The following is a 13,841-nucleotide window of genomic DNA, read 5'->3' as shown; positions in this document are numbered from 1 at the left end:
TATTTATAGGTGTATTTTTTCGGAAAAAAATCGGAATTTTTCGGAATTAATTTCGGAACTAAATCGGATCGGAAATCGGAAATCCCAAATTTATTTTATATAATTCTAATTCCAATCCAAAAGAATCGAAAAATTTCGGAAATCGGAATTTCGGAAGTCGGAATGAAAAAGTTGTTCCAAAATCGGAACTTTTCGGATCGAAACCGACGGAAATTGGAAAATCCGTTCCAACTTGCACCCCTAGTAGTGTATACTGAGTAGTTAATAGTGGTATATTTGTAATAAAGTAATGGTGAGTCTCCCACTAATAAGAGAAAAGTGGTCAGACTCATCTTTGTTAACAAATCATAGAAGGGGTTCTCACTAATAGCTCTTACATAAATAATAGTGTTCTAAAAATCGGTTAAGGTGGCCGATTAATCGATCTCCAAGGCGGAGAGATGGTCTAAAACCTTTATGGCTTTGGTGTAAATTAAAGGTTTGAAAAATCGGTTTTCGCTTGCGAGGTAGTTTGAGGCGGGTCAAATTTTATTCGAAAAAATCGGTCAAAAATCGGACTTTTTTTTTTTTTTTTGTTAATAAGAAAGGGTCTTTAATCAAAAATGAATTTATGCTTTGTTTATGTTGTCTATACTAATTTTTATTTTTGAAGGACCTAATAATATATGCTTGCAATGTTCAAGCATAATTTTGAATGCATAAAATTTTAGATTTATTTTTATTTTGTAGGATTTTTATTATATTATGATCTTACTATTATCAATATTTTATTATGTGCGTATGATATATAAATCATGGGGATAAAATTATATTTAAATATTTTTTTATATATATTGTGACTTGCGAGTATTTACAAATAGTATCTAACAATATGTTACTTTAAAAAATCGAACTGTTTCTATTTTATCCCAATTGATCACCGCCGTACTAATCGTGATGCAGGGCCTAACCGCATCGGACTCCATCCCGACATTTTACAACCGTGATAAATAGCAGTGTTCTAAATATCGGTTGTGGCGGCCGATATATCGACCGTCATATCGGTGGCGGGAACAAACCTTTACGATATTTGTGTGCGGTTTTGAAAATCTGTTTTTTGACGGTGAGGCGGTCCAAGGCGGTTTGTGGCGGTCTGTGGCGGGTCAAACCGATGTGGCGGGTCAAACCGATATATCGGGTCAAATTTCGAGCGATACATCGAAAATATTTTTTTTTTCTAATTTATTTATTTATTTTTTATTACAATGAAAATAGGGTGTTTATCTTTATTTTTATTTTTTTTCAATTCCAACCCATTATCTCTTTCAATCAAACCGAAACTCACCGATCCCGTAAGAAGAACCTGCCCTAAAAATAAAAACATTTAGAACGTAACGATGAGGAGAGAATCAAGTTCTAAATGTTAAACTTTTGTAATGTGATTAGATTATATAAACGATGAGGAGAGAATCAAGTTCAATTTTTTTTATACGTTTTAAGTATTAAAAAATAATATTTAGAAATATATTACACTAAATCTAAAAACCAATTTATTTCCGATATATCTCCGATTAATCGCCGCCACACCGATTTATCGTGTGGCGGTCCCTAACCGCCTCGAACCCGATAACTGATATTTAGAACCTTGATAAATAGTAATAAAAAAAAGTGTAAATTTAAACTAAGAAGAGAGAATAATATATGTCATTCAAAAATAAAAATAAAAGAATATGACCACTGTAAGTCGGTAATTGCTGAAGTTTCATAAAAAAAATAACGGTAAAAAGGAAAGAAACAATTATGAAAGAAATAACTACCAAATAGAGCGGAGAGGGAAAGAAAATAGTTGTATGAAAACCCTAAAAACGACTCCTCATCTTCTTTTATAATTCCTTGTGTAATAAGTTATTTCCTTAAATATTTTAAACCTAGTAATATATATATAGATAATCTTGTCGTAAACAAGAATTTTCCTTATTTTTCTTTCCAATCTCTCTCAACTCTCAGGTTACGTTATAATCTGATATATTCAACATACGCTGCTGGTTGTTTGTTTCCGACAAAGATAATGTTGTCGCATACGAGGAAAAGGATGCGTGAAAATACGAGGATTAACGTTTCGGTACGAGTTGGGAAAAATCGGAAGTTGGATCCGGTATTGAAAGTTGAGTGCGGTAATATTTTAAAAGAATTAATGAATCACCCTGCTGGATGGGTTTTCAGCGAGCCTGTTGATCCTGTGAAGTTACATATTCCTGATTATTTCTCCATTGTTTCCAAACCTATGGATCTTGGAACGGTAAAGGGTAAACTCAATATTTACTCTTGTGCCGACAAGTTTTTCGACGATGTGAAACTGACTTTTGCGAATGCGATCTTGTACAATCCCGGTTGGAACCAAGTTCATCACTTGGCAAAGCAGTTGGATTCTCTCTTCTGTAAGAGATGGAAAAAATTCGAGGCCGATCGAAAACGAAAGAAAGATTCTGATACTCAGTGTGTTCGAAAGAAATTGAAAAAAGATTTGTCTACAGGTCAGGGTTTTTGTATTCAACCATGTACGGTGGGGGTTGGTTCGAAGGACGATTCTACCCCTGCGGCCTCCAGTACTTCTGTTGCTAATGTCCAAAAACGGAAAAAAGATTCCGTTGCTGATTCAAAACTGGATTCAATAAAGGGCGTTGCTGCTGCTTCGATTATTATGTCTACATCGAACGTAGAAGAAATGTCTCTGAATATCTCTATGAGAGCTGCGATGCTGAGAAGTCGGTTTGCAGAAACAATCTTGAAAGCCAAGCAACAATTGCACAAGGGTTCTAATGAAGAGAGAGAAAGAATCGAAGAAGAATTTAGAGCTGCACAAAAGGAAGATTTGAAGACGAGACGCAAGATTGAGAGGATGACTCTTGAACAGATGGAAAAAAGCGTTAGTATAAATGACGATAACGCCCATCTGTTGAAAGAGTTGGAGAGTTTGTGCGGCGATTCGGCATACGATCTATTTTACGGAAAGGTTACTACTGCTAGTAATTGTGTGGTTGTAAACCCTCTCGAGAAACTCAGCCTCTATCTAAAGGAGGATGATTATTTAGAAGATGAAGAACAAGATCGTGCACTGCTAGTTATCGAGGATGAGTTGGAAGAAGGGGAGGTTCGTTAGTTTAGTTCCTCTCGATCTGCTGTTTCGTTGTAATTAGTTCTATGTAAGAGATTTCTAATTATGTAAAAATTTATATTATTTTCTCAAATAATTGAATTGAATATTTTGTATGTCGGAAGTTGCTGTGAAATTGAATTGAATATTGATTTCCCTTTGATGTTTCTTCTTTGTTCTTGTTTATATTTGAAATTTGTTATCTTATATATATATATATATATATATATATATATATATATATATATATATATATATATATATATATATATATAATAAATCGGTAATATGTGGATGAGAGGAGATAATATCTTTTTTGTACAGCAAATCTATCATTCAAAAAAAAAATGTGACAACGGTAATAAATAGCTGGCTTTTTCTAAGAAAAAATAATAATAGTAATAATAATAATTACCATATAGGAACATTATGGTAAAAGGAAGGATTAGTAAATAATTTTATGAAAACCCTATAAAACAACTCATCCCCTTCTTTTATCGTTCCTTGTGTAATAACTAATAAGTAATTTCCTTAAATATTCCAAACCCTAGTAAAATATATAGTCTTGTCATAAAGCGAAAGTTTAATTCCTTATTATTTCTCCATATCTATCTCGTTCAACAAAGATACAAATTTAATTTGTTAAACAAAGGCAGCATGCTGCTGCTTCGATTATGTCTTCATCGAACGTCGAAGAAATGTTACACAATCTTCAAAGCCAAACATCAACTGCAACACAAGGGTTCTAATGAAGAAAGAAAAGATTTTGAAAATAAAAGGATAAAGTTAGAGAGAGAAAGGATCGAAGAAGAATTGTCATGAACTACTACTACTACTTATGGAATTAAGGATGAGTTGGAAGAATTAATTAAGGGGATATTTTGTGTAAATTTTATTCTTCTCTTAGTTAATTGAATATTCGATTATTATGTATGTTCGGAGTTTCTTGAAATTTAATTGAATATTGATTTTATTTCCATTGATGTTTGTTCTTGCTTCTAGTTTATACATATTCATATTTCCATCTAATTATTCATGAGTTTGAATACGAATTACTTTTAAGTTATTTATATATTTATTAGAAGGAAGAGATGAAGTGTTGATCGAGTAATAATTAGAAGAATTACAAGACGTTTTATTTACTACGTACCAATAATATAGGTAGAGAGAGAAAAAAAAATTAGGGTAAATTACGGTCACCCGTAAGGTCAAATTGCAAAAAAACCTCTCATATTTGGGTAATTACAATCACTTCTCCAACTATGAATCTTCTTACACGTTCACTCTTATGGTGTTAATTTTAACATAATCTTTTAGGTTTAGTGAAAGGTTCTTCTAGTTTGTACTTGTTTTGTGCACAAATGTATTTTCTGATGCACCACAATCTGATACTTACAAGCCAAGAGACACATCTTGTGATCATCTTGTTTCAAAATGTGAAGCTCGGATGAGATAAAATGAATACAAATTTGAGTATATTCCACATTATCTAGAAGTTTCCACTAAAATTGACACCACCATGGTGAACGTGTTAGAAGATTCATAGTTGAGGGCACTAGTAGAAAAATGACCTCTTACTACGAATTTTTCTGTTACGATAAAAAAACGTAACAAAATGTACCATTTACTACAGGACAATCTTGGAGTCGTAGTGGGATTTATCGTAACAAAAAAATATTTGCTTTGGCCGTTTACCGAAGCAAAGTTTTTATCATGTTGTTGGCTGTAATACCTACACGCAAGTGCACGTATCGTACAAGTAATAAAGTGGATTTTTAAGTCCAAGTATCGATCCCACAGAGAATATTTAATTATCTAATCCTACACGCTAAATCCTAACAATTATTATCAAGCCCACCCTAAACAGTCGAAAGATGAACAATTATACTAAACTAACTAAAGCAATTTAAGCAAATTAAAAAGACAAGAGCACGAAAGCAAAAAAAACTAAGATTTAATTAGAGTAAGCAAGCCTATGATTTTATTCTCCCCCTATGTGATTATTAATCCCCCAATTCCTTCAATTATGCAAGTATATTAAATCGAATTACTAACCTGAGATGCTAAATTAATCATAACCCGCTTCCGCGTGTATTAAGATTCGAATATTCTAGATTCAATTATTGTATTCATACGCAATTAATTCTAGAACACATCATTAAGCATAAATCTCAATAATGGGTACCTAAGATATTAACTATATTCCTATGTTAATACCACAAAGCCTCTTCTACCATAGTTCTAATTATTAACATGATCTTCCGATTCATGCGATTAACAATAACATAAAAGCACATAAAGTGGCCAGTTTCACGCACTTAATAAAACAAGTAGAAGAAATAATCCGGAATTAAAAATTGCATAAAATCATAGAATTGGGTTCATAAATCCCACATAGAGTTCGTAATAAAATCCTAGAAATAAACGAATGAGCTACTCATGATTAAAGTAAAAATGCAAGTAAAATAAATCGTAGACGATAAATCTATGCTTGGAATCTTCGAATCCTTCGTCTTCGTTATTGCTTCTTTGCTCTTGAAATTGCCTAAATGATGGATCCCCAATTGTGAGCTTGAATTGGTCTTGTATAGGGTGGAAAACTTGGAGAATAAGGTAGTTTTGTTGTGCAATTAGAATTCCTTTACGGCGCTAAGTGTATATTTTTACACTTTATCGTACTTTTTTATTTGAACTTTTGGTGTGTTTTAACGATAATTGATGCTTAAAAAGTTGATTTATTGTATTTTAGGTACAAATTGAAGAATTGGAAAGTATGGGGTCAAAACTGCAATTTTGGAGAAAATATAGGCCAAAAGTGAAAAAATAAAAAATTTGAAGATGTATAGCATGGGACGGCCGTCCCAGATTTACACTTAAAACTGGGACGGCCGTCTGAGAAGCAGAAGCTGCCCCTGGTTTTGGGACGACCATCCGAGTTTTAGTACAAAATTCGGGACGGCCGTCCGAGATGACGAAAAGGCACAGTAAAAGAATCCTAATTGCATAAGGAAACTATCTTCTTCTCCAAATTTTCCACCCTATATAAGACCAAGACAAGCACACAATTGGGGATCAATCTTTGGACCCAAATTCAAGATCAACGAAGATTGAAGCATAGTTTTTCTTATTTAATTTATTTATTTTATTTTCTTTATCATAAGAACTACGAGTAGCTAAATCTTTAGATTCTAAGATTTTATTTGGAACCCTATGTGGGATTTATTAACCCAATTCTATGATTTTATACAAGTTTTAATTCCGGATTATTTCTCCTACTTGTTTTATTAAGTGCATGAATTGGATCACCTTATGTGCTTTTATGTTATTGTTAATCGCATGAATCGGAAGATCGGGTTAATAATTAGAACTGTGGTAGAAGAGCCTTTGTGGTATTAACATATGAATATAGTTAATCTCTTAGGTAGCCATTATTGAAATTTGTGCTTAATGATGTGTTGTAGAATTAATTGCATAGGAATATAGTAAATGAATCTAGAGTATTAGAATCGTAATACACGCGGAAGCGGGTTATGATTATTTTAGCATATCAGGTTAATAATCCGCGTTAATTGCTTGCATAATTGAAGGAATTGGGGGAGTAATAATCACATAGGGGGAAGAATAAAATCCTAGGCTTGTCTACTTTGATTAATCTTCGTGTTTAAATTGCTTTCTTGTTTTTATCTTTTTAATTGCTTTAATTTAGTTTAATTTAGTTAATCTTTTCCAAATTCGATTGTGTAGGGTGGGCTTGAAGACAATTCGTAGAATTTAGCTTCTAGGATTAGATAATTAAATATTCTCTGTGGGATCGATACTTGGACTTTAAAAATCCACTTTATTACTTGTACGATACGTGCACTTGCGTGTAGGTTTTTCGGCCAACAGCGCCTCTACGTCTTCTTGCACGGTCGTCTGGATTTGCAGTTCAAACTCCAGACGGCCGTCTCAATTCCAGAGACTTTGTTCTTCCAAGAAAAATATTCGGACGGCCGTCCGAATTCCATGCGTATTTCTCGGACGGCCGTCTGGGCTCTTGTTCTTCAGATTTTTTACTTCTTCACTTTTCGCTCATATTTTCTCCAAATTGCAGTTTTGACCCTCTATTTATTCAATTCTTCAATTTGTACCTAAAATACAATAAATAAACACTTAAGCACCAATTACCAATAAAATACACCAAAAGCTCCAATTAAAAGGTATGATTAGATGTAAAAATATACACTTAACACACGCCCGTATATGCTGCGGCGCAAATTCGTAGCAAATGTGTAGCAAAAACTTTTTTACTACGAATTTAGCACTTTTTGCTACAATTAATGGTTGTAGTAAAAAGTCATTTTCTACTAGTGGAGTGATTGTAATTACCCAAATATGAGAGGGTTTCTCTAATTTGACCTTATCTCAGGGGTGGCTGTAATTTTCCATAAACCTATATCTGAATAAAAAATTTGATTTTCTTTTTCCGAATAAAAATATGATAAAAATTATGTGACACTAGCTAAGGTTGTGTTTGGATACCAAGACTTTGTTCTGAATCACCTGCAAATTAAAGTAGTTTATTTGAGGATCAAAATTTTACTACATTTACAATTGTCACTGTTTCCATACAAAAAAAAAAAAGGTGCCGATATTCTGTATACCACACTTAGTAGCTCTTATAATGTTTCTCGTGTACGTTTGTCGAACGAGTCTTGTGTTCATCACACAATTTGCTTAGTCAACGAAAGGATAGTCGAAATCAGTAGTTTAAAATCGATCGGCTTTGTTAGCTAAGCATCCATATCTACTTGCAAGCATTTTGCTTCATCACAAGACATCGCATGTGCAGTTAATGCAACTATCGGAACGTGCATACCACTCCCTAACTCCGATCTTCTTATAGCTTTCGTCGCTTCATATCCATCCATTTTCGGCATCAGCACAATATTATAATTAAATCGCACATTCATCAATTAAATCGACTCGTAACACAATCAACATTGATAACTTACTTGACAATCCATCAAAATCAAGTCTTATTTTCCATCACGATCGAGGGCTTCAACTGCTTGAATCCCATCTCCTACAACAACTACTATTCCTCCCAATTTCTCGAGCATTATTTTCGCGACTCTTTGTAGCACTGGAGTATCTTCGGCAAAAAGTACGCGCAAACCCTCAAGCGATTTTTCTTCGTAATTAATCCCAATATTTTTATTACAACCATTAAATTCTCTTATTACACTAGTAGTATTGCAACAATCATTCTCGGACTTGTTGGAATCATCGGAGTGAAGATTATCGTCAATTTCGACAAGTTCGTGAGATTGAGCATCTTCTCGTAATAAAATATAGCATGCCATCTAATGAAAAGTAACTTCGTTTGAGAATCTAATATTCTTGAACAGATTCTAAAAATATTATATGATCAAATTTTAAATTTTGAAATTTTAGGGATCAAATTGTAAATTGTTAAAACTCGAGGTACAAAGCTGCAAGTTTCCGGGCTGTCTCCGGTGCAACAGTCACTCCCGGTAGTCTCCCAAGATACAACAGTCGGATACTTCGATATTTGCACAAATTCGAAGCCCACGGCGAACTAGAAACGTAGGAACGAAATTTTGACATAAGGGTTTTAGGAAGATATTCACAAACGTCTTATTATCTCTTGTGCAAAACTGATCAGGTTTTGTCTAATTTATAGAAATTTACGAGTCCTTTTGTGAAGGGATATGTTGTTTTGAAAAGAGTTATTTCATAAATAGATGTGTTGTTTGGAAAGAAACCCATTCATTCCAAACATGCACCTATTTGAAATACCCTAATTATTTTATTCAATTAAAAATTCCAACAATCCCCCCATGAATAAAATTATTCTTCCAACCTCATCTCATGAGACCATATTGTCATAAAATTCTTTTAGGAATAGTACGGCATTGGGATAGGTGAAATATTTCATCTTGAACTTTCCCTAGTTAAAGTTTATCGGATTTACTTAGCCAATCAAAATTCATTGACAACTGAAAATTCTGAAACATATTCATGATTTCAAATGGTAAAAGAAATGGGCTGCTAATTCTGGAAAAAAATGTAAATTTCAAACATAGGGACTAAAATGAAAATGTTGAAAAGTTGAAGGAGTAAACTATAAATTTTACAAAGTCAGAATATGCAGAATGTTAGAAATTGTAATCAAGAAAATCAGATTTCCTTTTCTTTTTTTGGTTTTTTAAAATTTTATCTCCTCTAAACCAATTATATTCAAGAAAAAAAATTGTGTACATATATATATACCTCCATAAATATGGCTATGAAATAAAATTTGCATTACTAAACTCTTGTGATTCAAAATTTTTAAGTTGAATTGCACAATATATTGGTCAAAATCATAACGGCAAAATTCGAAGCAATTTTCTTTTCTTTTCAGTTGGTGCTTCATAAAATTTTATCAAAATAATTTATCGTAAAATGGATATTTGACAAATACGTTTTCATATTTCTTATTTTCCCACTTCTAATGGTGAGATACCAGTTATAATGTGATAAACACCATCATATCAATTTCTCCAAAAAATTATCTTCAAATATTGAATATTGTTGTATTCACTTCAAGGAATAAGAAGTGTTGAAATAGTTTCATAATATTTCAATTTTAGCTCACAACTCGTATTTTAATACGATGTACTATCAAATTTATTGATTTTTCTACTAACGAATTCAACTTTAGTTTTTATATTTCTACTTCTTGAACATAATATGAACCTAAAATATTGCTGGAGTATTTCAAGTCACATAAATTAGAGAATATTTTCTCTCATAATTTTTCAATTATATGTATCTTTAAGAGATATATGTCAATATCAAATATGTTACTTGTTGTTTTCAAAACAACAAAGTCAAGATTAAAGTGAATAAATTATAGAGAGAATCAAATATTTATATTTCTTTTTCTTCATATGTAACTTTTACTTATACATGTGTTCCAGACACATACCACCAAATCTTTATTGTATCTTGAAAACGAAAAAAAAAAAGAGTACTTTGCTAGGTGTTTTCTAGATGCATTTTCAGTATGCAATATTTGAATAGTAACTTCAATACAGATATATGGATCTCAAATACAATGATCCAACTTTCATAATTTCTTATGGAAGTAGGGATTTGAAAAATGTGGGAGGTATGGCTGGTGTTCCTGGTGTTATGATATATGTCTTTTATGTTTTTGGGACTTAAGATATTGGTCTTAAGTGGAAAAAAATATTATAACTAATTAAATGACAAGTCCAACTAAACCTTCGACACACATCCTTCATAAAATTCATTCCAAAAATACCATTCACTCACAAATTTGAAATCTGCATTAAGTAAAATCCATAATGCATTTATAATTTCTTTAGTCTGCATTTAATATCTTCATTTTTCAATCTAACACTTTCTTATTTGTTTTTCAAAACACATTTGTCTTTTTCTTTTCACTTTTTCTATTTTTTCATTTAAGTATTTTTTACACTATTAAAAAAATTATCTAGATAATATTGAAAATTATAAAAAAATGTGTTTTTCATTTTTCTGTAATTCAATTTATATATTTGTTAACATATATAATTTTTTTATCTGTTGTTATGGTGTACTATATATAATATATTACATTGTACTATGGTTTACTGTGGTGTAGTGTTCCAAACCCTACATTGCATCAAATAGAGGTTTTTCTAACGGTACTATTTTCTTATTACTAACGGATATCTCCATTAGAAAATTCTAACAGATTATACCCGTTAGAAATTTCATTTATCCGTTACTATTAAATATTAATGGTAGATAGTATTTCTTATGAACTGCATCTACACACCATTATAAATCTAATTTCCACATAGTATCAGAATTCAGTGACATCAGGTTTATGTGCTCTATTTTTTCAAAAAAAAAGAGACTTATGTGCTCTATTTAAATAGGGGTTAATATCATAAAGGCCCACAAGGGCACTTAATTAACAAAGGGACATTCAACTTTTTTGTCTTTTAAATAAATTCAGTTCATTCAAACTTATTTGCAAATAAGGAAAATCCTTTTATATATACCAAAATTACCCTCAATTCATTGAAACCAAATTCAACTCCAATTTCATGATTTACACGCCAATTTAACCCAATTTCACCAATTAACCAATTTTAACCATAATTTCAATTTTGACCTGCCACCACTGGAGACCGCCGGTCAGCCACGGTTGACCGCCGATATCCGGCGTTGACTTTTTTTTCTGAATTTTTTTTCGGTAGGTCAACCGCCGTTGACCGTCGGGTCTCCGGCGTTAACTTTTTTTTTTTTTTTTTTCCTTTTTTTTTTATATTTTTTTTCTTAAAAGTATTTTAATTAATACTGTCTTGGCTGCTAAATTATTGTCCCCAACAATTATTTAACTGTCGGAGATAGTAATTTAACTGTTAATTTACTTTTTTTCTTAAAAAAATTATTTTAATTAATATCACTGTCTTGGCTGCTAAATTACTATCTACATCAGTTATTAACTGTCGGGGACAATAATTTAACTGTTTATTGACCTTTTTTTTCCTTAAAGAAAATATTTTAATTAATATATATTACTGTCTTCGTTACTAAATTACTGTCTCCAGCAGTTATTTAACTGTCGGAGACAGTAATTTATCTGTTAACTGAATTCTTTTTTTATTTTGTTTTTTCTTAAAACAAATTATTTTAATTAATATTACTGTCTCAGCTGCTAAATTACTATCTCAGACAGTAATATTATTGTTCGGATATATAATATTCGTAATATTACTGTTCCTAACAGTAATATTACTGTCTGAGACAGTAATTTAGCAGTCAAGACAGTAATATTAATTAAAATAATTTTTTCTAAGAAAAAAAAAAAAAAGTCAACGCCGGAGATTGGTAGGAAAAAAAATTTAGAAAAAAAAAGTTTTCAAAAGAAAAAAAATCCGGGTTCAATGTGTAATATTAAGGAGGTTAGAATGGATTTATTTGAAAGACCGTTTTTTTTTGTGGACCAATGTGCATTTAAGTCCCTTGTGATGGGCATTTTTGCTAGACACGGCCACGGGCCGGGTTTGATCCGGACCCGACCCGTGGACCGCCCCGCCCCGGCCCGTTTACCTGGACCTGGACCCGCCCATATATGGGTCGGTTTGGGATCCCCAAATTCAGGACCCGGGACCCAAGTGTTAATTGTAGTTTTTTTTATCAAAAAATGGGTCAGATGGGTTTCGAACTGGGGCAAATTGAAAAGAATGGGCTCTGATCTAGAAGCCCTCTTCGGCGGCGGGGCGGCGGCAATTGGAGCCTAGCGTAGCCCAACAACCCCGATTACAAACTGGCGTTCGAGCCTTTCCTCACCACATATCACATCTGCGTTCGTGTTCAATGGATTTTGTCGATCTTTTTTTTTTTCTTTTTTTTTAATTAAAAGATATAACAAAAATAAAATTAGTTATTTTTATCAGTAATAACAAAATAAAATAGTTACATTAGAAAATAAGAATTTACATATCTCATTTGTGCTTTTTTAATACTATAAAAATAGATATTTCACAGGGTTTTTTTTTGTCTATTTACACAAGGTCAGCCCTTAAATTGGTAGTGGGTCAAGTGCGCTATTTAAAAAAAAAAACACTGAGGTGTTTTTGCTAGTTTATTTATTGCAGGGGGTTTTTGCTATTATGAGATTATACAGAGTATCTTTTGCAGTTTACTCAATATATATTATATAAAACGTCGGTGAAATGATTTAATTGGCATATAAATATATTAAATAAATTATTAATTTTCATATTAATTATTAGTAAAAAAATTTAATTAAATTATTAACAAATGCAGCTTTATAAAAATATATATAATCATGGTTTAATACTTTAAAACATCCATTATTAATTACTAGGGTTAATAGTATTTCGCCACCTGAACTTTGGCCCTATTTCCATTTTACCACCTTAACTAGTAAAATTTGCAAACGCACACTCAAACTCAGTTTTTTGACGCACATAACCACCTAAGGGGAATATTCCGGCGAATCTTCTAATTTTCCAGCACATGCGCGATGCACATGCGAAAGTACAAGGGCTTTTTTGTCTTTTTACTTGAAATAATCATAAGAGGGTAAAATTGAAAGTACCAGGAACTCAATTGAACTTAATTTGAAAGTTTCATAAATTCGAAATTAATTGAAGCTTGTGGCTTCACATTCCATGGGATCAAAACACCCACCGCCTGGTCCCGGTGAACAAAGGGGAGCTGGCTGGAGAATTCCTCAAACGCTTGTTGATGAGCAGAAGCCCCAACAAAGAGACAACAAATGAGAGTTACTGAAGAAACAGATCACTTCCCAATTCAAGTATCCACGCCCATGCCCACTTCAATTCCACCACTTCCTTCAAATTCGTCGCTCTCTAGGGGTTTTTAGTCTTCGATTTGGGCCCCGACAATTCGTGGGAAAGCGTCGAAATCGGTCCGCATGTCGTGAAAAGGTACCTCGGCGATGAGGAAGAACGGTGGTACATGCGGTATTTCAACATATTCAATCCGATTCAATCGCTTCCGGAGTTGGGTTTTTCGTCTCTGTCCATGGCAAATTTCAGCAGATTGATGTCGTTGTTCTTCTTCATCTCTTTATTGGAGATTTTTTGCTCCATTTTGAAATAGGCGTGCAGCGGTGGGTGTTTTGATTCCATGGAAGATGAAGCCACAAAGC

The 13,841-nt window shown here is 32.5% G+C and overlaps 1 protein-coding gene across 1 annotated transcript; it reads left to right on the top strand.

Annotated features, from left to right (window-relative positions):
* The first annotated feature begins 2,047 nt into the window (after positions 1-2,047).
* Positions 2,048-3,139, top strand: LOC105965764 (uncharacterized). Its single transcript, XM_012990328.2, has one exon. It carries the CDS (start codon positions 2,048-2,050, stop codon positions 3,137-3,139), a length of 1,092 nt encoding a protein of 363 aa, XP_012845782.2.
* Positions 3,140-13,841: the final 10,702 nt, after the last annotated feature.

The sequence above is a fragment of the Erythranthe guttata genome, chromosome 12 (assembly GCF_056151865.1).
Source record: "Erythranthe guttata isolate IM_541 chromosome 12, IM_541, whole genome shotgun sequence".
Lineage (NCBI taxonomy): Eukaryota > Viridiplantae > Streptophyta > Magnoliopsida > Lamiales > Phrymaceae > Erythranthe > Erythranthe guttata.
This window is presented reverse-complemented; position numbering and strand designations above follow the sequence as displayed.

Excerpts from the sequence above, each read along its gene's own strand:
- LOC105965764 (XM_012990328.2), top strand. The coding sequence starts at position 2,048 with ATGTTGTCGCATACGAGGAAAAGGATGCGTGAAAATACGAGGATTAAC.